The 21346-nt window shown below is 37.7% G+C and overlaps 1 protein-coding gene across 1 annotated transcript in view; it reads right to left on the reverse strand.

Annotated features, from left to right (window-relative positions):
• Nucleotides 1–20343, reverse strand: part of LOC128214256 (dopamine beta-hydroxylase-like) — a 68918-nt gene extending 48575 nt beyond the window's left edge. Inside the window, exons 1-2 of the mRNA XM_052920631.1 lie at nucleotides 19995–20343; nucleotides 16602–16794 (exon numbers count right to left, since the gene is read on the reverse strand). Coding sequence (XP_052776591.1) covers nucleotides 16602–16794; nucleotides 19995–20008 — 207 coding nt within the window. The 5' untranslated portion in view covers nucleotides 20009–20343. The remainder of the gene's footprint in view (nucleotides 1–16601; nucleotides 16795–19994) is intronic.
• Between the last annotated feature and the right edge of the window lie 1003 nt (nucleotides 20344–21346).

Genomic DNA, 21346 nt, shown 5'->3' on the forward strand with positions numbered 1-21346 from the left:
TTGGAAAATAATTGCTCAAGTAAGAGCGCGGACAATTTAATCTGGACATATTTTACCGTTCAGTCTTTGAACATTTTCTGTCTTTAAACAATGTCTTTACTACAGCTTATATTATTCTTATAACTATACAGAAAATGATATAAAAAACCCATTTCATTTCAAATACGGCAGAGAGAATGTTAAAACGAACTGTAATATCTTGAACGAAGATGTGGTATTGGTCATTTTTTACATTAAACAACCCGCAAAATAATATCATCCAGATTAGATAAAACTTTTATGAAATTACTGAACAGGAATTGGCTTGTATATAATAAAAACAAAACAATATAATGATAAAACTAGCTTTGGGTGAATAGCAGAAGTTATGGTGAATACAATTCTTATAAACGTAATAAAAATATAGATTTAATCTCACTTCTCAAGAAATTAAAACCCGTTTAAGGTAAAACGGATAGGAAAACGATGATGTTATGTTATAGTGGATGATGTTATTAATTTAAAATTGGAACTGTTTCATTTTAGTCCATAACAAGTATATGACACGAAACACAACGACAATGTTTATGCAATTCAAGATTGCAATGGGTGTAACAGAATAAACCAATAGTTTTCTATCGCTTATTTAAAAGTTGGATCTTTATAACATGTAAAAACCTCAATGAACAAAGGGTAAACGATTATCGTTAAACATGCACATCACACATCGTCCCGAACTCACATGCGCATCACGCATCGTCCAGAACCCATCTATCATTTTTATCTCGCACATGCCGAATGCTTAGATAATGTTTAAGCAAACATAGTATACATCAACAGCAACTAGTGTTTTAAGTCTCTATTTACTGGCACGTTCATTGGTTGTATCGTATGTCATCCTTTTAATGCTTGTTTGTGGTTTGTTTGCTCAATAAAACAAAACAATTTTCAAAACAATGTTTCTGTCTGTTTTCTACAGAGGGGCATTAGAAGCAAAATGTGCATACCCTTTTGAGTTTGTAGATAATGTAAATGCAATCAAATGTGATTTGTTGTTTTTTGACCTCAATGATTTAAGTATTATTAATAATTTTATTCAAAAATTGAAATCATCTATCACTGTGTTTTACTTCGATTAAGTTACTTTAAGTTATTGATTTCTTTTTGAATTGAAAACATATCCAAGTGTATTACAAAAATTATAATAATGATCATTGTGTTTTTTTTCTGCCAATAATTAGCATGTAACGCTTTAGAATTTTGAGTCTACAACTCTGATTAAGTTCGTTCCTGTAGTTTACAATTAGAATTGCGTTTTGATACGGGAGATTGTAGACCACTCGAGTGCCGCTGCACGACAGTTGAAAACGACAATCAGGATCAAAACGTAGTACTAATAGCTAGCGTATGAAAATCGGACTCCATTTGCTATCGATAATTGAATCGAATCGGACCAAGTATTTCGATTTACGATCGGACAATAATAAAAAAATCATGATATCATTTAGGAATATATTCTTTATACATATTATAATCATGATTATTTAAATGGTTTAACCTGGAATCAGTACGTGTGATGCTACATTCATGCTTTTTGCAACAGTAAGTAAATAACCATAAACATTTCTGTCTTTAATGACTTAACGAAAAAACATAACAACAAAACACATACTTTATAATCGCACATGAATTGCAAAATGATGCACACCGCATCAAGTAAGTTATCTAGCATTTTATCCATGTAAAAGCATAAATATCTGTTGACCAGCTTAACTTTCAATAACCTGTAATGTTGAAGATATCATTGAAATATCTTGATTTCATGAAACTTTCACAAAAAAATTATATATGTCAATAACAAACGATACCAAAAAAGGTTTCAAAAACAGAATACATAGAGCCGGGATCCCCGGTATTTGCAGGTAAGACCGGACCCACCACACCATAGAGACAGATTATAAAGGTTTTATGAAATATATAATCAATTAAAACCAATTTGTCATTTTGGGAAAGTTTGTAAGTTTTATACCAAAAGTGTTTCAATTCACCGCATCTGTGTAAGAGAGTGACCTCCCTTGTTAAAATGAATTCAACGAACATTTACCGAAATTAAAATTGATATTTACTCTACTTTTATCGAATAAACAGCAAATACTTAGTTACCGGAAGTAACATTAGCGACATCGATTTTGGACAACCACTATCGATTGTCGCCGACATAGCATTGTCAGCGACGATTTACCGATTGTACTCGATAATCGTTTCATCACTACTAACAGGAATTGTTGAATGCATTACTTCTTTTAATCACTTAAAAGGCACATGATTTTATAATTTATGTCATTTTATTTATGCAGTAGTATGTTTTATGACGTTATTTTAATGTCGCGCAATGAAACTTTATGCAAACAGTATTGATAACACGTGCAAAACTAACAGAAGGAAACTAAACGTTTCGAAACTGAGGTAAGTTAATATTGTATGTGTAAATTATGTCCATGATTTGATTGCATCGAGACTCCTAGGCCATGTTTCTCGTGCAGTTATTTTTATTTGCTTCTGTTGAGAAGATGGCACGAACGTTGATAACAAAATGATCTGCACACTATACTGTTAGATCGGCATTATCTCGTGTTATGAATGACAGGAATATGTACCTGAAATTTAAGATTAATACACTTGAGCTAGGTGAGCTGTTGTTGACGCTTTGTTATTACAAAAAATCCTATTATTTTAGTTTTTTATTGAGCGACTTTTCTTGTTTTGGTAAACAATTTCACAGAATTTTGCATTGCGCTGGAAGTCGTGTATCACCTATCTGCATTATATCAATTGATTGCGTTTCATTCGTTCTACCATCAAGACAGGAGGACGCGATCAAGTATAACACTAATTACATAATAATGCAATGAAAGCAATAAAAGAACATGCCGAACAGTAGAGACCTTGATGTATGGCGAAAATATAAAAACACTCATAGTGACACGTCACCACAGACTGCAGATCTAGCAGGGTTGTTTTCTGACACAACCCATTATCTTTACATCTAGCAACATAATATTCAACAGCACATTTTTTCTTTCGCATTCATAATATGGCTTCTGTAAATACATGCCACAAAAATGTATACTGAATACAATGAGATTTACATAATAAAGAGAAATAATTGACTTCAATCTGTAGATCTAATGAAGGTGGCCACCTATTTCGTCCAAAGTGAATAGAGAATGAAGATATTTCTATTGCTGTTCGTTCTTTATGTATATTCAACAGAATTAATGCATTTGTATATTCGTATGAAAGTAAGGTAAATTATTGAGGATATTCAGTAATTTTAATTGGTTTACGTATTCGATTCAAAATTGAAGGTGAATTATGCCTGACTAGTTAATCTGGTCTATCTTTATTGATAAATGTATGTCATTTAAAAAAATGTAAATTATATGTCTGGCCTATCTTTATTGATTAATGAATACTACTATCCGGCGATTGTTTTTAATTCAATTGAGTCTAAATTCAACACTTTTTCAGACTATCAGTAATAAAATTCCCTTATGAACTCGTTTGATTTATCCTCTAAATATACCATAAAGGATCGGGGTACCAATGGGCACGTACAATATTTTGCAATGTTAATAGAAAAAACAACATGTCATATTGCTATAACATGTTATTTTATAGCCAAATTTAGTACATGCTTTATTATCATGAAATATAATATAACATATTTTTGAAAAGCTAAAAAGAGTTATATGTTTAGCGATACGAAATAAAAAAACAAAACAAAAAACATACACTAGAACTATCTTTAGTACAGTAAATAACAAGTTATGCGATATTTTATACAATCTCTACAATTCCGGACAATCATATGGTTGCCATACTTTCAAAGAGTCTTATTATATTTTAAGCAGTTTAACTGAGGACGTGAGACAAAGATTATTTGCGATTTCCTGTATAAATATACACGGCCATATAATCACTCTATGGCCAGAATATCATTTACTTTCAATACATCTTTGTTTTGTCTTGAGAAAGACAGTTAAGGTTTTCGGCTTTTGATTTACTAAAAGGAATGTTGACGAAATACCGTCTGCTGAACGGATAGTAAACTAATGGGCGTATTACATGACGTGTCAGAATTAATGCATTTTAATAACCACAGTGCTTATTGACTTATATGATTTCCAGACCACAATTAACATGATCTTGTGTCGAGCATGGTTAAACCTGACCTGCCGTCGTAAAACCTAACCTAGCGAGGGATGATCTAACCTAACGGAATATGACCTTGTGAAGTAGGTCAGAGACCACTAAATAATTTCCCTACATATTCCATAGTCAATTGACCAAATAACATGCAAGAAAACATTGTTGTAACGACCCCAAAGACCATATATGGGGAGAAGGCTTGCTTTGTGTACTGAGATAAAACGAAAGTGGATGAACGTAATCACTGTGTATTCGGTAAAATGACAATATCTGGTGTACGGACACAAACAATGTGGTAAAATGTATACACTAAGAAGTAGATACAGTATTCAACCTGGGTTTTGAAGGCACAGCTTCTAAACCTATACATATCGAATCTAGCCAATTGTCTGAGATGGTATAGCCATGCTCGGATTCAATGTCATATGTCAATTAAAATAAATTAGGGATGTTACAATAAGTAGGCACTTCCTATATAATTGGTGTAATTTGCCTTTTTGTATAACCTGACTTTGCGTTGTAAAACCTGACCTAGCATGGCACAATTTGACCTGATGTGGTATCACCTGACCTTCCGTAGTATAACCTCCACTAACGGGGTACTCTTGTATGATATGCGTGGTATGACCTAACCCTGCGTGGTATAACCTAACCCTGCGTGGTATTCCCTGACCTTGTTTCGTATAACCTGACCTTGTTTCGTATAACCTGACCTTGTTTCGTATAACCTGACCTAGTTTCGTATAACCTGACCTTGTTTCGTATAACCTGACCTAGTTTCGTATAACCTGACCTAGTTTCGTATAACCTGACCTAGCGCGGTACACTCGTATGACCTAATCTTACGTGGATTAATCTGACCTAGTTTTTGATGCAAAGATGAAAGCACATTTAGCAAAAAATGAAATTTCGTAGCGGTACAAAACATACGCGATACAATTTTTTAAAATAAACAGCTTATATTATTAGCAAGTTATGTGTTTAGAGCCCTTGCAGGTCAATAGGTTATCCTAAGATAATAATGTTTCACCAACACGTCAACAAAACATATATATTTTTTATCTGACACGTGTCAGACGATTAGATTAAATTTTGAAGTGACTTCAGTATAAGTTTCGTGAGGTATGTGATTCTCTTACATGACCGATTGTTTGGAACACTTTTAGAATAAACGTTGTTAACGTGATCGTTGTTGACCTTCAAATCCATTCAGAAGTTTTAAGGACAAATTTTTGGTCAACAGTATTTCCTAGCAATGTTCATAACGATTGGTTAAGATTTACGTCTTTTATTTCGATAGCTGAGCTTTTCATGAAATATCTTATATTTTAGAATTAGCAATTATGCCGTCAACGTGATTAATTTTAACAAAGTTCCGAATAATCGGCCTGTTCTATATCATATTTTGCACTTAAATCGCACCTGTACGCAGCCGATAAACCGGTTGGGAAGAAGATATTACAAATAACCTTTGTATAGGTATACAAATACGCATTATATTGTAAAAACACGATGAAAACCTTTCTTTACTAACATATAAACCTTAATTTTAAGGAATCATTAGTTATAGACGCAAAATATGATGCCACAGCATGCTTCGAATGCAGATTAGCATTGAAAACATTTTAACTAAGGATATACCTGAACTTGTTTTTTTTTTTTAAGGTTCTGTAAAAAGTTTAAGAAATAACCAAGCCCTCATCATAACCTTCTCATTATTCCTTGAATAAAAACGTATTTTAAAACACCGTTGTAATATCAAGGAGTTATATTTTATTTTGAAACTATTCACGTTACATTTTTTTCAATCGACATTTTGCCATGTATGACAGTTTCCACATACCGCTCAATTTATGATTTACGTCTTGTATAACACCTGCAAATACTGAACTGATTAAAGGGTAATGTTTCATGTTCAGGGAATCTCGAGAGAAACCATCTAAAATTCGCAAAAGAATTTCATGGTATGCTTTGATAGCAGTTTAAAGGTGAAGGAATGTAATTGTGTGGTACACCTCTTTACTTTTTCATTTTGAAGTCTTCTGTAAATGTATATGACAAATAACAAATGCATGCTAATTAATAGGCATTTTCATATGACATTTAGTGTTAATAAACGTTAATGAATGTTTTGAAATAATAACTTAATCTTATGTTAGGCTACTTGGCCTGTCACTGTAGTTTCCATTTAATGGAAACAGCACCCACTACACGAGCTTTTGAAATCATGCACGAGTGTGTAGAGCAAGTTTTATACTTTCAACCAAAAGGGTTTTGGGTGACGACCTGCTGTGTTGTCAAAGACAACGTTCAATCAATTACGTTCGGTTACTTTAACATGGTTTTTATTATCTAACATTAACAATGCATTTGACTATTATATTTGTTTCAATAATTTTTTTGTCCATAAAGAGCGTTAGTGTGCAGAACTACACAACTACGAATTAAACCTTTAGGTTTACCCCGCATACAGGCTTGTGAAGTCGATGTAAGTCTTTGATACTTTATTGAACATTTTCATCGGAACATAAACCAGCTGTTATTAAACAATAAACTCAGCAGACTTTTTGGAAACCTAATTAGAACCTTACTGTTTCTGTTTCGAATTATAGGATTTTACACGATTAATCGATTGTTGTAATTGATATAATATCGGTGTGTGAATTATAACATAATACATGTGTTCAATTTACATATCAAAGATGGTTCCCTGAGTTCACGCAACAACACTTTTGTAAATTATGCAAACTTGCATGTCACATTCTGCTGCGACTCTCTGAAACAATCGGTCGCTTTTTGTTAGAATCTGCTCCAGCTATGCAAACATTATTTGTTAGCTAATATTGTATGTTCAAATGGATTGAAAAATATTTATTGACGCAATTGTGGTAAGTTAATTTCAGTTTGTACAGTATTTAATTGCATTGAAACTCCGTGGCCATGTTTTGCGTCAGTTATTTTCCTTTGCCTCTGTTGAAAAGATAGCACGAATGTTGATAATAAAATCTGCACATTTAACTGTATCTCCTATTATAAATGAAAGAAATAATTATGTACTTGACATTTAATATAAACACACTTGAGCTGTGTAAGCTTTTGCTGACGCTTTGTTATTACAATAAAAAGCCCATCTATTTTAGATTATTTCTTCTATCGTTTAGATACTTTTATGTTCTGGTTAAATTTCATAGAAATTGGCTTCGTACTGGCAGTCGTGTATCAGTTATCTGAATTAGTTCAACTGCTTGCTGTTAGACGTCTCATGACTTCGGTCATCAACATAGAGGACGCGATTTAGTATCAGAGAAACGACACAAGCAGGTGATGCCTGTTGCCCATAGTCTGTACTTACATTCAAGTGCACTTCTATCATTTATCAATATCATACACGTAAATATGGATAGAACACAACGGAATACACTTTTTTAGCTAAAATGGTCTTAATGGGATCTCCTAAGTCACTGTCTGTACTTCAACGTTCTTAGATAATGCTGTCATAGCAGTTTTAAAGAGAAGATTCAAATATCATGAATATAATGTTTCAATGAACATTTAATATATATACAGGTTAATTTCTGGGATTTATTTTAAGTTACGGTGTGGCAAATTGTAAATAATATTGTATTATATAAATGTTCAATGTATTTCTATCCAGCGAGGTTAAGTGTCTCTATTGTGTTTGTTGTCTTGCGTGTTTGGGTGCCTCTGTTGTGTGTGTTGTCTTGCGTGTTTGGGTGTCTCTGTTGTGTGTGTTGTCTTGCGTGTTTGGGTGCCTCTGTTGTGTGTGTTGTCTTTCGTGTTTGGGTGTCTCTGTTGTGTGTGTTGTCTTGCGTGTTTGGGTGCCTCTGTTGTGTGTGTTGTCTTGCGTGTTTGGGTGTCTCTGTTGTGTGTGTTGTCTTTCGTGTTTGGGTGTCTCTGTTGTGTTTGTTGTCTTGCGTGTTTGGGTGTCACTGTTGTGTGTGTTGTCTTGCGTGTTTGGGTGTCTCTATTGTGTTTGTTGTCTTGCGTGTTTGGGTGCCTCTGTTGTGTGTGTTGTCTTGCGTGTTTGGGTGTCTCTGTTGTGTGTGTTGTCTTTCGTGTTTGGGTGTCTCTGTTGTGTTTGTTGTCCTGCGTGTTTGGGTGGCTCTATTGTGTTTGTTGTCCTGCGTGTTTGGGTGTCCCTATTGTATGTGTTGTCTTGCGTGTTTGGTTGCGTCTATTGTGTTTGTTGTCTTGCGTGTTTGGGTGTCTCTATTGTGTTTGTTGTCTTGCTTGTTTGGGTGTCTCTGTTGTGTTTGTTGTCCTTCGTGTTTGGGTGTCTCTGTTGTGTGTGTTGTCTTGCGTGTTTGGGTGTCTCTGTTGTGTGTCTTGTCTTTCGTGTTTGGATGTCTCTGTTGTGTTTGTTGTCCTGCGTGTTTGGGTGGCTCTATTGTGTTTGTTGTCCTGCGTGTTTGGGTGGCTCTATTGTGTTTGTTGTCCTGCGTGTTTGGATGCCTCTATTGTATGTGTTGTCTTGCGTGTTTGGATGCCTCTATTGTGTTTGTTGTCTTGCGTGTTTGGATGCCTCTATTGTGTTTGTTGTTTTGCGTGTTTGGTTGCGTCTATTGTGTTTGTTGTCTTGCGTGTTTGGGTGTCTCTATTGTTTTGTTGTCTTGCTTGTTTGGGTGTCACTGTTGTGTGTGTTGTCTTTCGTGTTTGGGTGGCTCTACTGTGTTTGTTGTCCTGCGTGTTTTGGTGTCTCTATTGTATGTGTTGTCTTGCGTGTTTGGATGCCTCTATTGTGTTTGTTGTCTTGCGTGTTTGGATGCCTCTATTGTGTTTCTTGTCTTGCGTGTTTGGTTGCGTCTATTGTGTTTGTTGTCTTGCGTGTTTGGGTGTCTCTATTGTGTTTGTTGTCTTGCGTGTTTGGATGCCTCTATTGTGTTTGTTGTCTTGCGTGTTTGGTTGCTTCTATTGTGTTTGTTGTCTTGCGTGTTTGGGTTTCTCTATTGTGTTTGTTGTCTTTCGTGTTTGGTTGCGTCTATTGTGTTTGTTGTCCTGCGTGTTTGGGTGGCTCTATTGTGTTTGTTGTCCTGCGTGTTTGGATGCCTCTATTGTATGTGTTGTCTTGCGTGTTTGGATGCCTCTATTGTGTTTGTTGTCTTGCGTGTTTGGATGCCTCTATTGTGTTTGTTGTTTTGCGTGTTTGGTTCCGTCTATTGTGTTTGTTGTCTTGCGTGTTTGGGTGTCTCTATTGTTTTGTTGTCTTGCTTGTTTGGGTGTCTCTGTTGTGTGTGTTGTCTTTCGTGTTTGGGTGGCTCTACTGTGTTTGTTGTCCTGCGTGTTTGGGTGTCTCTATTGTATGTGTTGTCTTGCGTGTTTGGGTGCCTCTATTGTGTTTGTTGTCTTGCGTGTTTGGATGCCTCTATTGTGTTTGTTGTCTTGTGTGTTTGGTTGCGTCTATTGTGTTTGTTGTATTGAGTGTTTGGGTGTCTCTATTGTGTTTGTTGTCTTGCGTGTTTGTGTGCCTCTATTGTGTTTGTTGTCTTGCGTGTTTGGTTGCTTCTATTGTGTTTGTTGTCTTGCGTGTTTGGGTTTCTCTATTATGTTTGTTGTCTTGCGTGTTTGGTTGCGTCTATTGTGTTTGTTGTCTTCCGTGTTTGGGTGTCTCTATTGTGTTTGTTGTCTTGCGTGTTTGATTGCGTCTATTGTGTTTGTTGTCTTGCGTGTTTGGGTGTCTCTATTGTGTTTGTTGTCTTGCGTGTTTGGTTGCGTCTATTGTGTTTGTTGTCTTGCGTGTTTGGGTGTCTCTGTTGTGTTTGTTGTCCTGCGTGTTTGGGTGTCTCTGCTGTGTGTGTTGTCTTGCGTGTTTGGGTGTCTCTGTTGTGTTTGTTGTCCTGCGTGTTTGGGTGTCTCTATTGTGGGTGTTGTCTTTCGTGTTTGGGTGTCTCTGTTGTGTTTGTTGTCTTGCGTGTTTGGTTGCGTCTATTGTGTTTGCTATCTTGCGTGTTTGGGTGTCTCTATTGTGTTTGTTGTCTTGCGTGTTTGGGTGTCTCTATTGTGTTTGTTGTCTTGCGTGTTTGGTTGCGTCTATTGTGTTTCTTGTCTTGCGTGTTTGGGTGTCTCTATTGTTTTTGTTGTCTTGCGAGTTTGGATGCCTCTATTGTGTTTGTTGTCTTGCGTGTTTGGGTGTCTCTGTTGTATGTGTTTTCTTGCGTGTTTGGTTGCGTCTATTGTGTTTGTTGTCTTGCGTGTTTAGGTGTCTCTATTGTGTTTGTTGTCTTGCGTGTTTGGTTGCGTCTATTGTGTTTGCTGTCTTGCGTGTTTGGGTGTCTCTATTGTGTTTGTTGTCTTGCGAGTTTGGGTGTCTCTATTGTGTTTGTTGTCTTGCGTGTTTGGATGCCTCTATTGTGTTTGTTGTCTTGCGTGTTTGGGTGTCTCTATTGTGTTTGTTGTCTTGCGTGTTTGGGTGTCTCTCTTGTGTTTGTTGCCTTGCGTGTTTGGTTGCGTCTATTGTGTTTGTTGTCTTGCGTGTTTGGGTGTCTCTATTGTGTTTGTTGTCTTGCGTGTTTGGTTGCGTATATTGTGTTTGTTGTCTTGCGTGTTTGGGTGTCTCTATTGTGTTTGTTGTCTTGCGTGTTTGGGTGTCTCTATTGTGTTTGTTTTCTTGCGTGTTTGGTTGCGTCTATTGTGTTTGTTGTCTTGCGCGTTTGGGTGTCTCTATTGTGTTTGTTTTCTTGCGTGTTTGGTTGCGTCTATTGTGTTTGTTGTCTCGCGTGTTTGGTTGCGTCTATTGTGTTTGTTGTCTTGCGTGTTTGGTTGCTTCTATTGTGTTTGTTGTCTTTCGTGTTTGGGTGTCTCTATTGTGTTTGTTGTCTTGCGTGTTTGGTTGCGTCTATTGTGTTTGTTGTCTTGCGTGTTTGGTTGCGTCTATTGTGTTTGTTGTCTTGCGTGTTTGGGTGGCTCTATTGTGTTTGTTGTCTTGCGTGTTTGGTTGCGTCAATTGTGTTTGTTGTCTTGCGTGTTTGGTTGCTTCTATTGTGTTTGTTGTCTTGCGTGTTTGGGTGTCTCTATTGTGTTTGTTGTCTTGCGTGTTTGGTTGCGTCTATTGTGTTTGTTGTCTTTCGTGTTTGGATGTCTCTGTTGTGTTTGTTGTCCTGCGTGTTTGGTTGCGTTTATTGTGTTTGTTGTCCTGCGTGTTTGGGTGTCTCTATTGTGTTTGTTTTCTTGTGTGTTTGGATGCCTCTATTGTGTTTGTTGTCTGGCGTGATTGGTTGCGTCTATTGTGTTTGTTGTCTTGCGTGTTTGGGTGTCTCTATTGTGTTTGTTTTCTTGCGTGTTTGGTGGCGTCTATTGTGTTTGTTGTCTTGCGTGTTTGGGTGTCTCTATTGTGTTTGTTGTCTTGCGTGTTTGGATGCCTCTTTTGTGTTTGTTGTCTTGCGTGTTTGGGTGTCTCTATTGTATGTGTTTTCTTGCGTGTTTGGGTCCCTCTATTGTGTTTTTGTCCTGCGTGTTTGGGTGTCTCTATTGTGTTTGTTTTCTTGCGTGTTTGGTTGCGTCTATTGTGTTTTGTTGTCTTTCGTGCTTGGGTGAATCTGTTGTGTTTGTTGTCCTGCGTGTTTGGTTGCGTTTATTGTGTTTTTTTGTCCTGCGTGTTTGGTTGTCTCTTTGTGTTTGTTTTCTTGCGTGTTTGGATGCCTCTATTGTGTTTGTTTTCTTGCGTGTTTGGTTGCGTCTATTGTGTTTGTTGTCTTGCGTGTTTGGGTGTCTCTATTGTGTTTGTTTTCTTGCGTGTTTGGGTGTCTCTATTGTGTTTGGTGTCTTGCATGTTTGGTGTCTCTATTGGTTTGTTGTCTTGCGTGTTTGGGTGTCTCTATTGTGTTTGTTGTCTTGCGTGTTTGGTTGCGTCTATTGTGTTTGTTGTCTTGCGTGTTTCGGTCCCTCTATTGTGTTTTTTGTCTTGCGTGTTTGGTTGCCTCTATTGTGTTTTTTGTCTTGCGTGTTTGGGTGTCTCTATTGTGTTGTTGTCTTGCGTGTTTGGGTGTATCTTAGGTGTTTGTTTTCTTGGGTGTTTGGGTGTCTCTATTGTGTTTGTTTCCTTGTGTGTTTGGGTGGCTCTAATTTGTGGTTTGTCTTGCGTGTTTAGGTGCCTCTACTGTGTTTGTTGTCTTGTGTGTTAGGGTGCCTCTATTGTGTTTGTTGTCTTGCGTGTTTGAAGTCTCTATTGTGTTTGTTTCCTTGTGTGTTTGGTTGCCTCTATTGTGTTTGTTTCCTTGTGTGTTTGGATGTCTCTATTGTGTTTGTTTCCTTGTGTGTTTGGTTGCCTCTATTGTGTTTGTTTCCTTGTGTGTTTGGATGTCTCTATTGTGTTTGTTTCCTTGCGTGTTTGGTTGCGTCTATAGTGTTTGTTGTCTTGCGTGTTTGGTTGCGTCTATTGTGTTTGTTGTCTTGCGTGTTTGGATGCCTCTATTGTGTTTGTTGTCTTGCGTGTTTGGTTGCGTCTATTGTGTTTGTTTCCTTGTGTGTTTGGTTGTCTCTATTGTGTTTGTTTCCTTGCGTGTTTGGGTGTCTCTGTTGTGTTTGTTGTCTTGCGTGTTTGGTTGCGTCTATTGTGTTTGTTGTCTTGCGTGTTTGGGTGTCTCTATTGTGTTTGTTGTCTTGCGTGTTTGGGTGTCTCTATTGTGTTTGTTGTCTTGCGTGTTTGGGTGTCTCTATTGTGTTTGTTGTCTTGCGTGTTTGGGTGTCTCTATTGTGTTTGTTGTCTTGCGTGTTTGGGTGTCTCTATTGTGTTAGTTGTCTTGTGTGTTTGGATGTCTCTATTGTGTTTGATTCCTTGCGTGTTTGTGTGTCTCTACTGTGTTTGTTGTTTTGTGTGTTTGGGTGTCTCTATTGTGTTTGTTGTCTTGCGTGTTTGGGTGTCTCTATTGTGTTTGTTGTCTTGCGTGTTTGGATGTCTCTATTGTGTTTGTTGTCTTGCGAGTTTGGGTGTCTCTATTGTGTTTGTTGTCTTGCGTGTTTGGGTGTCTCTATTGTGTTTGTTTCCTTGCGTGTTTGGATGTCTCTATTGTGTTTGTTGTCTTGCGTGTTTGGATGTCTCTATTGTGTTTGTTGTCTTGTGTGTTTGGATGTCTCTATTGTGTTTGTTTCCTTGCGTGTTTGGTGTCTCTATTGTGTTTGTTTCCTTGCGTGTTTGGGTGTCTCTATTGTGTTTGTTTCCTTGCGTGTTTGGGTGTCTCTATTGTGTTTGTTGTCTTGTGTGTTTGGATGTCTCTATTGTGTTTGTTTCCTTGCGTGTTTGGGTGTCTCTATTGTGTTTGTTTCCTTGCGTGTTTGGATGTCTCTATTGTGTTTGTTGTCTTCTGTGTTTTGAATGTCTCTATTGTGTTTGCTTCCTTGCGTGTTTGGGTGTCTCTATTGTGTTTGTTGTCTTGCGTGTTTGGTTGCGTCTATTGTGTTTGTTTCCTTGCGTGTTTGGGTGTCTCTATTGTGTTTGTTGTCTTGCGTGTTTGGTTGCGTCTATTGTGTTTGTTGTCGTGCGTGTTTGGGTGTCTCTATTGTGTTTGTTGTCTTGCGTGTTTGGGTGCTTCTATTGTGTTTGTTGTCTTGCGTGTTTGGGTGTCTCTATTGTGTTTGTTGTCTTGCGTGTTTGGATGCCTCTATTGTGTTTGTTGTCTTGCGTGTTTGGTTGCGTCTATTGTGTTTGTTGTCTTGCGTGTTTGGGTGTCTCTATTGTGTTTGTTGTCTTGCGTGTTTGGATGCGTCTGTTGTGTTTGTTGTCTTGCGTGTTTGGTTGCTTCTATTGTGTTTGTTGTCTTGCGTGTTTGGGTTTCTCTATTGTGTTTGTTGTCTTGCGTGTTTGGTTGCGTCTATTGTGTTTGTTGTCTTGCGTGTTTGGGTGTCTCTATTGTGTTTGTTGTCTTGCGTGTTTGATTGCGTCTATTGTGTTTGTTGTCTTGCGTGTTTGGGTGTCTCTATTGTGTTTGTTGTCTTGCGTGTTTGGATGCCTCTATTGTGTTTGTTGTCTTGCGTGTTTGGGTGTCTCTATTGTGTTTTTTGTCTTGCGTGTTTGGTTGCGTCTATTGTGTTTGTTGTCTTGCGTGTTTGGGTGTCTCTATTGTGTTTGTTTTCTTGCGTGTTTGGTTGCGTCTATTGTGTTTGTTGTCTTGCGTGTTTGGTTGCGTCTATTGTGTTTGTTGTCTTGCGTGTTTGGTTGTGTCTATTGTGTTTGTTGTCTTGCGTGTTTGGTTGCGTCTATTGTGTTTGTTGTCTTGCGTGTTTGGGTGTCTCTATTGTGTTTGTTTTCTTGCTTGTTTGGTTGCGTCTATTGTGTTTGTTGTCTTGCGTGTTTGGGTGTCTCTATTGTGTTTGTTGTCTTGCGTGTTTGGTTGCGTCTATTGTGTTTGTTGTCTTGCGTGTTTGGGTGCCTCTATTGTGTTTTTTGGCTTGCGTGTTTGGGTGTCTCTATTGTGCTGTTGTCTAGCGTGTTTGGGTGGCTCTATTGTGTTGTTGTCTTGCGTGTTTGGGTGTCTTTATTGTGAGTGTTTCCTTGCGTGTTTGGGTGGCTCTAATGTGTGTGTTGTCTTGCGTGTTTGGGTGCCTCAACTGTGTTTGTTGTCTTGCGTGTTTGGGTGCCTCTGTTTTGTTTTTTTGTCTTGCGTGTTTGGTTGCCTTTATTGTGTTTTTTGTCTTGCGTGTTTGGGTGGCTCTATTGTGTTTGTTGTCTTGCGTGTTTGGGTGGTTCTATTGTGTTGTTGTCTTGTTTGTCTTTATTGTGCGTGTTCAACGCAGTTGATTCTCCTGTCCCAGGAGTCAGGGTCAGTGTATCTATAGCATCTATTGTTTTACGAAGTATATTGTGTCTATTGTCTTGCAAGGTTAAATATCTCTACTGAGTCTATTGTCGTGCGAGGTTTAGTATTTGTTTTGTGTGTGTTGTCTGTCAAAGTAAGGTATCTCTATCGTATATATTGTTTTGCAATTTTGAGTGTATGTTTTGTGCATGCTGTCTTTAAACAAAATCATCGTTGCATGTGTTATTCAAGGTTAAATGCCTCTTTTTATTTTGCATATTTGGGATTTTATAATGAAGAATAAAGTTTTGCATGTTACATCGAACGCATATTTTGAGGGTTGTGCTGAAAGTTTACTTAATGTTTTTGCCTAATGGGATTTTTTCCCGCGTGCTTGATATATTTTTTCAGCGACCTTTTGAAATGCAGCCAAGTAATGCTCACGCTATATCAGCATTCCTTTGATTAGACCTGCATCTACAGGGAATACCCAGGATTTGACGTTAGAGGGGGACGCCCCCAAAGGGCTCTAAACATAGCGAGAGGGGTTGGGGGTCTTGCCCAAGAAAGATCTTGGTAATTTTAGTGTAATAAATACATTCTTTCTCTCCAATACTGACATGAAGAGTTCACTTCGAACATTTTAGGGGAGAACCCGCCGAATGCGCCCATATTCGCCCTCTGTATCTGCCAGTGTTGTATAAAACAGATTATTCATTATCAACAATGAAAGCCAATTAAACGTATCATTGATAAAATGTTCTGACGCAAATTTTGTAAACCATTAGGCAAAGGTTGTATGTTTATATCTGATTGTAAAAAGGAATGCACATTGGTTCACCTAGCATGCATTTCCTTACTGACTCACTGACTGACTGACTGACTCGATCCCTCCCTCACTCACTTCCTCCCTCCCTCACTCACTCACTCACTCACTCACTCACTCACTCACTCACTCACTCACTCACTCACTCTCACTCTCACTCACTCACTCACTCACTCACTCACTCACTCACTCACTCACTCACTCACTCACTCACTCACTCACTCACTCACTCACTCACTCACTCACTCACTCACTCACTCACTCACTCACTCACTCACTCACTCACTCACTCAACCACTCACTCACTCACTCACTCACTCAACCACCGACCCACCCAAACCAACCCACCCACCAACTCATCCACCTCATACTTAAAGCTGCACTCTCACATATTTAACGTTTTTACAACTTTTTTTGCAAACCAGTGATAAAAGACTGCTGACAAAAGACAAGATCGCAGATGTTCATACTTCCGTTCCAAAATTAATGTTTAATGGCTAAAAACGTTACTAACGGTTGAAGAAAAAAATCATAAAACATCAATTGTTTTAACATAAAAATTTAAATCTGCAACCTAATGTTTAATTTGTCAGCAGTCTTATATGACTGGTTTACATTATTTTTCGCATAAATTGGCTCGCTCCAAGACAAAAAAATAAAAAGGTTGTCAAAAAGTGAGAGTGCAACTTTAAAATGCGTGTTACATACATAAATGACCAGTCTTGCAAACAGTAATTAAGAAAAAGCATAAATGTGTCTTTTGAAAGCCTTGTAGAAAGTGTCTGTATTGTCAGGGACATGCTACATAATTATTTTAAACTACAATGTCTACGCACCATTCCCGCCGCTTTGAAGTCCAATCCAAATTGATTCCTCTTGCCCCCACCCGCGGGATTGGTATGCCCTACCCCCTCCCACGTGGTACTCGCGTTACATGGGTGGGGCACATTATCACCGTTTGGAATGGCTTCCTTGAATCTCGGATAGGCGCATACGAGTGGAAATATCGTAAGGACCATCTTGGTAACTCTGAAACGATTGTATCTGCCATGATCATATTCCATCCGGCCTGCATTTATATGTGAATAAACAAACATGATAACACTGAAACAGACTTGAAAATTAATTTGATTTATAAAACTATACTATCACAACCATTTATATAGGGATCTTGTTTTGTGCTTGTTTTGTGCTCGTTCACGTTGTTCTGCGTACTGAAGAAAAATATAAAGCCCAGTGTGTGCGTACAAAAGAGTAATATAAATCCCAGTGTGTGCGTACTGAAGAGAAATATAAAGCCCAGTGTGTTCGTACTGAAGATAAATATAAATCCCAGTGTGTGCGTACTGGAGAGAAATATGAATCCCAGTGTGTGCGTACTGAAGATAAATATAAATCCCAGTGTTTGCGTACTGGAGAGAAATATGAATCCCAGTGTGTGCGTACTGAAGAGAAATATAAATCCCAGTGTGTGCGTACTGAAGATACATATAAAGCCCAGTATGAGCGTACTGAAGAGAAATATAAAGCCCAGTGTGTGCGCACTGAAGAGAAATATAAAGCCCAGTGTGTGCGTACTGAAGAGAAATATAAATCCCAGTGTGTGCGTACTGGAGAGAAATATAAAGCCCAGTGTGTGCGTACTGAAGAGAAATATAAATCCCAGTGTGTTCGTACTGAAGAGAAATATAAAGCCCAGTGTGTTCGTACTAAAGAGAAATATAAAGCCCAGTGTGTGCGTACTGAAGAGAAATATAAAGCCCAGTGTGTGCGTACTGGAGAGTAATATGAAGCCCAGTGTGTGCGTACTGTAGAGAAATATAAAGCCCAGTGTGTGCGTACTGAAGAGAAATATAAAGCCCAGTGTGTGCGTACTGAAGAGAAATATAAAGCCCAGTGTGTGCGTACTGAAGAGAAATATAAAGCTCAGTGTGTGCGTACTGAAGAGAAATATAAATCCCAGTGTGTGCGTACTGGAGAGTAATATAAAGCCCAGTGTATGCGTACTGAAGAGAAATATAAAGCCCAGTGTGTGCGTACTGAAGAGAAATATAAATCCCAGTGTGTGCGTACTGAAGAGAAATATAAAGCCCAGTGTGTGCGTACTGAAGAGAAATATAAAGCCCAGTGTGTGCGTACTGAAGAGTAACATAAAGCCCAGTGTGTGCGTACTGAAGAGAAATATAAAGCCCAGTGTGTGCGTACTGAAGAGAAATATAAAGCCCAGTGTGTGCGTACTGGAGAGAAATATAAAGCCCAGTGTGTGCGTACTGGAGAGTAATATAAAGCCCAGTGTGTGCGTACTGAAGAGAAATATAAAGCCCAGTGTGTGCGTTCAGAAGAGAAATATAAAGCCCAGTGTGTGCGTGCTAAAGAGTAATATAAATCCCAGTGTGTGCGTACTGGAGAGAAATATGAATCCCAGTGTGTGCATACTGAAGAGAAATATAAATCCCAGTGTTTGCGTACTAAAGAGTAATATAAATCCCAGTGTGTGCGTACTGGAGAGAATATAAAGCCCAGTGTGTGCGTACTGGAGAGTAATGTAAATCCCAGTGTGTGCGTACTGAAGAGAAATATAAAGCACAATGTGTGCGTACTGGAGATAAATATATAACCCAGTGATTGCGTACTGAAGAGAAATATAAAGCCCAGTGTGTGCGTACTGGAGAGTAATATAAAGCCCAGTGTGTGCGTACTGAAGAGAAATATAAAGCCCAGTGTGTGCGTACTGAAGAGAAATATAAAGCCCAGAGTGTGTGCGTACTGAAGAGAAATATAAAGCCCAGTGTGTGAGTACTGAAGAGAAATATAAATCCCAGTGTGTGCGTACTGGAGGGAAATATAAAGCCCAGTGTGTGCGTACTGAAGAGAAATATAAAGCCCAGTGTGTGCGTACTGAAGAGAAATATAAAGCCCAGTGTGTGCGTACTGAAGAGAAATATAAAGCCCAGTGTGTGCGTACTGGAGAGTAATATTAAGCCCGGTGTGTGCGTACTGAAGAGAAATATAAAGCCCAGTGTGTGCGTACTGAAGAGAAATATAAAGCCCAGTGTGTGCGTACTGAAGAAAAATATCAAGGCCAGTTTGTGCGTTTTGTGAACAATGAAACTCCCGAAATACAAGAAATAGATCCTTAGAAATAGTCTTTCCTTGTCTCCCTTGAAATCATGGGCTCGCAATTTGATAACCAGAGATAGCTGACAGACAATTGCTATTGATTCTCTCCAAAAATTAAGGCAGTTAGGGAAGATTGCACGACAAAGATTATTGCTTGGAGACTGCTCGGAGAGATTTGTGATTAATAGCTTCTTTATGAAGACTGTCGGAATATTGGGCTTTCCGCCCTGCAACTTGTAATACAAGGCCTTTACGGTGTCCCTGAGGTCGCTATTGTACTATTCAAATAACACATATTTTGGAGTTTGTGTATCTACTAGACTACTATCTAGTGATTGCGAGGGCACAAACACCATTTACCATATAAACACATAGGAAATAATTCAGTTGTTTTAATTGTCCGTCACAGAAACACCGTTTCTGAGACTGGGCTATTTCTGATCGATTGCAATTGTGTTCGTATGTTTCATTTAATGAAAGAGTTGCATCGACCCCGTTATTTTTTTATTACATTTCATTTGGAGGACATTAAATAAAATGTCAGGTTAGGTATTAGTCTTCAGTCTCATGCCTCCTCTAATTGAATCGTCCGACAGATTAAATTTTAATTATTAAAAAGAGCTCTGAAAACCAAAAATCTATTCAGCAGGTAACTTATTAGCAAAACTTCCATTTAGTAACGAAAACAACCGCCAAATGCCCATTTAATTAAAGTGGCACATGCGCGTTGGCTAGAGTAGAGGCATTTGAGAGAGATTTATTGCTGGACATTAGGAAAGTTAGCTCGGCCTGACGACATAATCCTAAAAAGAGTGCTGACTATTATTACTTATGGACTAAACTAGCTGCTATCTGTTTGCCTCTTTCAAACAGTTAGATGCATAGATGAATGACATTGCAAATGGCGCGCATAATTTGAGGATTCTAGAAAACACATGATTATAGATGCATGTTATTAAAATACTTCATGTGTATTTCTATAATAACGCCAACAAAATGTCAATCATTACTGTTTCTATTCACAAACTTATATATGAACAATTGTATTTTGACCATATTAAATGTTTAAATTGATTTAAATAAAAACAAATTAAAATATAATAACAAACCTGAAAGTATCCATTGCTATTTCCCAGGATACTTATAAACAAACTACAGTTATCATGAAACCTTTAAAAATATATAATTTCTACATCACATCATATCCCCCTGGTTTCAAGTTTTGGACGCGTGTTATCGAAATATAACTCCCTGCAGTGAATATTGTAAAGAGCTATGTCTCCTTGAGAACAGTTCACTCAGAATGCCAGGAACTCTCACAGACCACGTGATTCAGTTTTGGTCTAAATGTTTCTCAGAAAGAGACTTTTGAATCAAATTCATTGATTGTATTTTGTCAGACATCTCTTTACATTTGATATCTTATTCTTCTGTTATATGCGCTTCTACTGTTCTGTTATATGTGTGACTGTATTTTGCCCTACATTTATGATCACTTGATGTCTTACGCGTAGTTTACTTTTCTGTTGTATGCAATTGTATTTGTCAGTCTATGAGCACTTAATAATTTTGTAGAATTTAAGCGGCCGGTTATAAGCGATTGTCTTGTAGTTTTAAAGAGATGTCTCAAGTTTAATGTTAACAAGTTTTTGTTAATACCATGGTTAAATTATATTTTATCCTAGTGTTTTCAAAGATAGAAAATATTACGCGAAATATAAATAACTTATGCATCTATAACGTTGACTTGTTGCTGTTGCTGTCGTATCGTAAATGTCAGCTTAGCTTAAGGTGACCCAGTCGAGCACTTACCGCCCCCTTCGGTATTTAAAAAAAATATTTGGGGAAATGCCGCTTTGTTTAAAAACAAATGCAATAATTACGTAACATATTTGCTTAAAAATACTTCGTATGTATCAATGAGTGTATCTTACCATACAAATGTTACATCGCAAACTCACTGAAGATGTGCCTTTTTGTTGATGACACAGAAAAATGCAAATATCATTTTAGAATTAAACCAACAATTGTGCCTCCTTGCAAAATCCACCACGCCCTAAAAGACCATTGGGTGTGTTCAAATCACATTAAAATAGCATTTTTACTGGATAGTTTAGGATCATAGGAAAAAAAACATTACATATATCAGATGGATTAGATATTCAATTGATATATGGGGAAAACTTCGTGCCAAGTGTAATCGTTGAATACAAGCGGACAGAGGATGAAAAAGTTTTTCTGAATCCGAAGAATCCGAAATCCTGCATTGGGCAGTGAAGAAGACGGAGTACCACAAACAGTTACATTAGGAGACCGACTTACTGATAACGTTTCACCTAAAGTTTAACGGTTAACGTCCTCGTAAAATATCCTTCATAACCATTGTTTCCGCTATTTATTCATCCTTTTTGGAATATTAAAACAATAATTATGAGTGTGGTAAATCTTATTTGGCAGTAAG

Source organism: Mya arenaria, chromosome 13 (genome assembly GCF_026914265.1).
Source record: "Mya arenaria isolate MELC-2E11 chromosome 13, ASM2691426v1".
NCBI classification, from domain to species: domain Eukaryota; kingdom Metazoa; phylum Mollusca; class Bivalvia; order Myida; family Myidae; genus Mya; species Mya arenaria.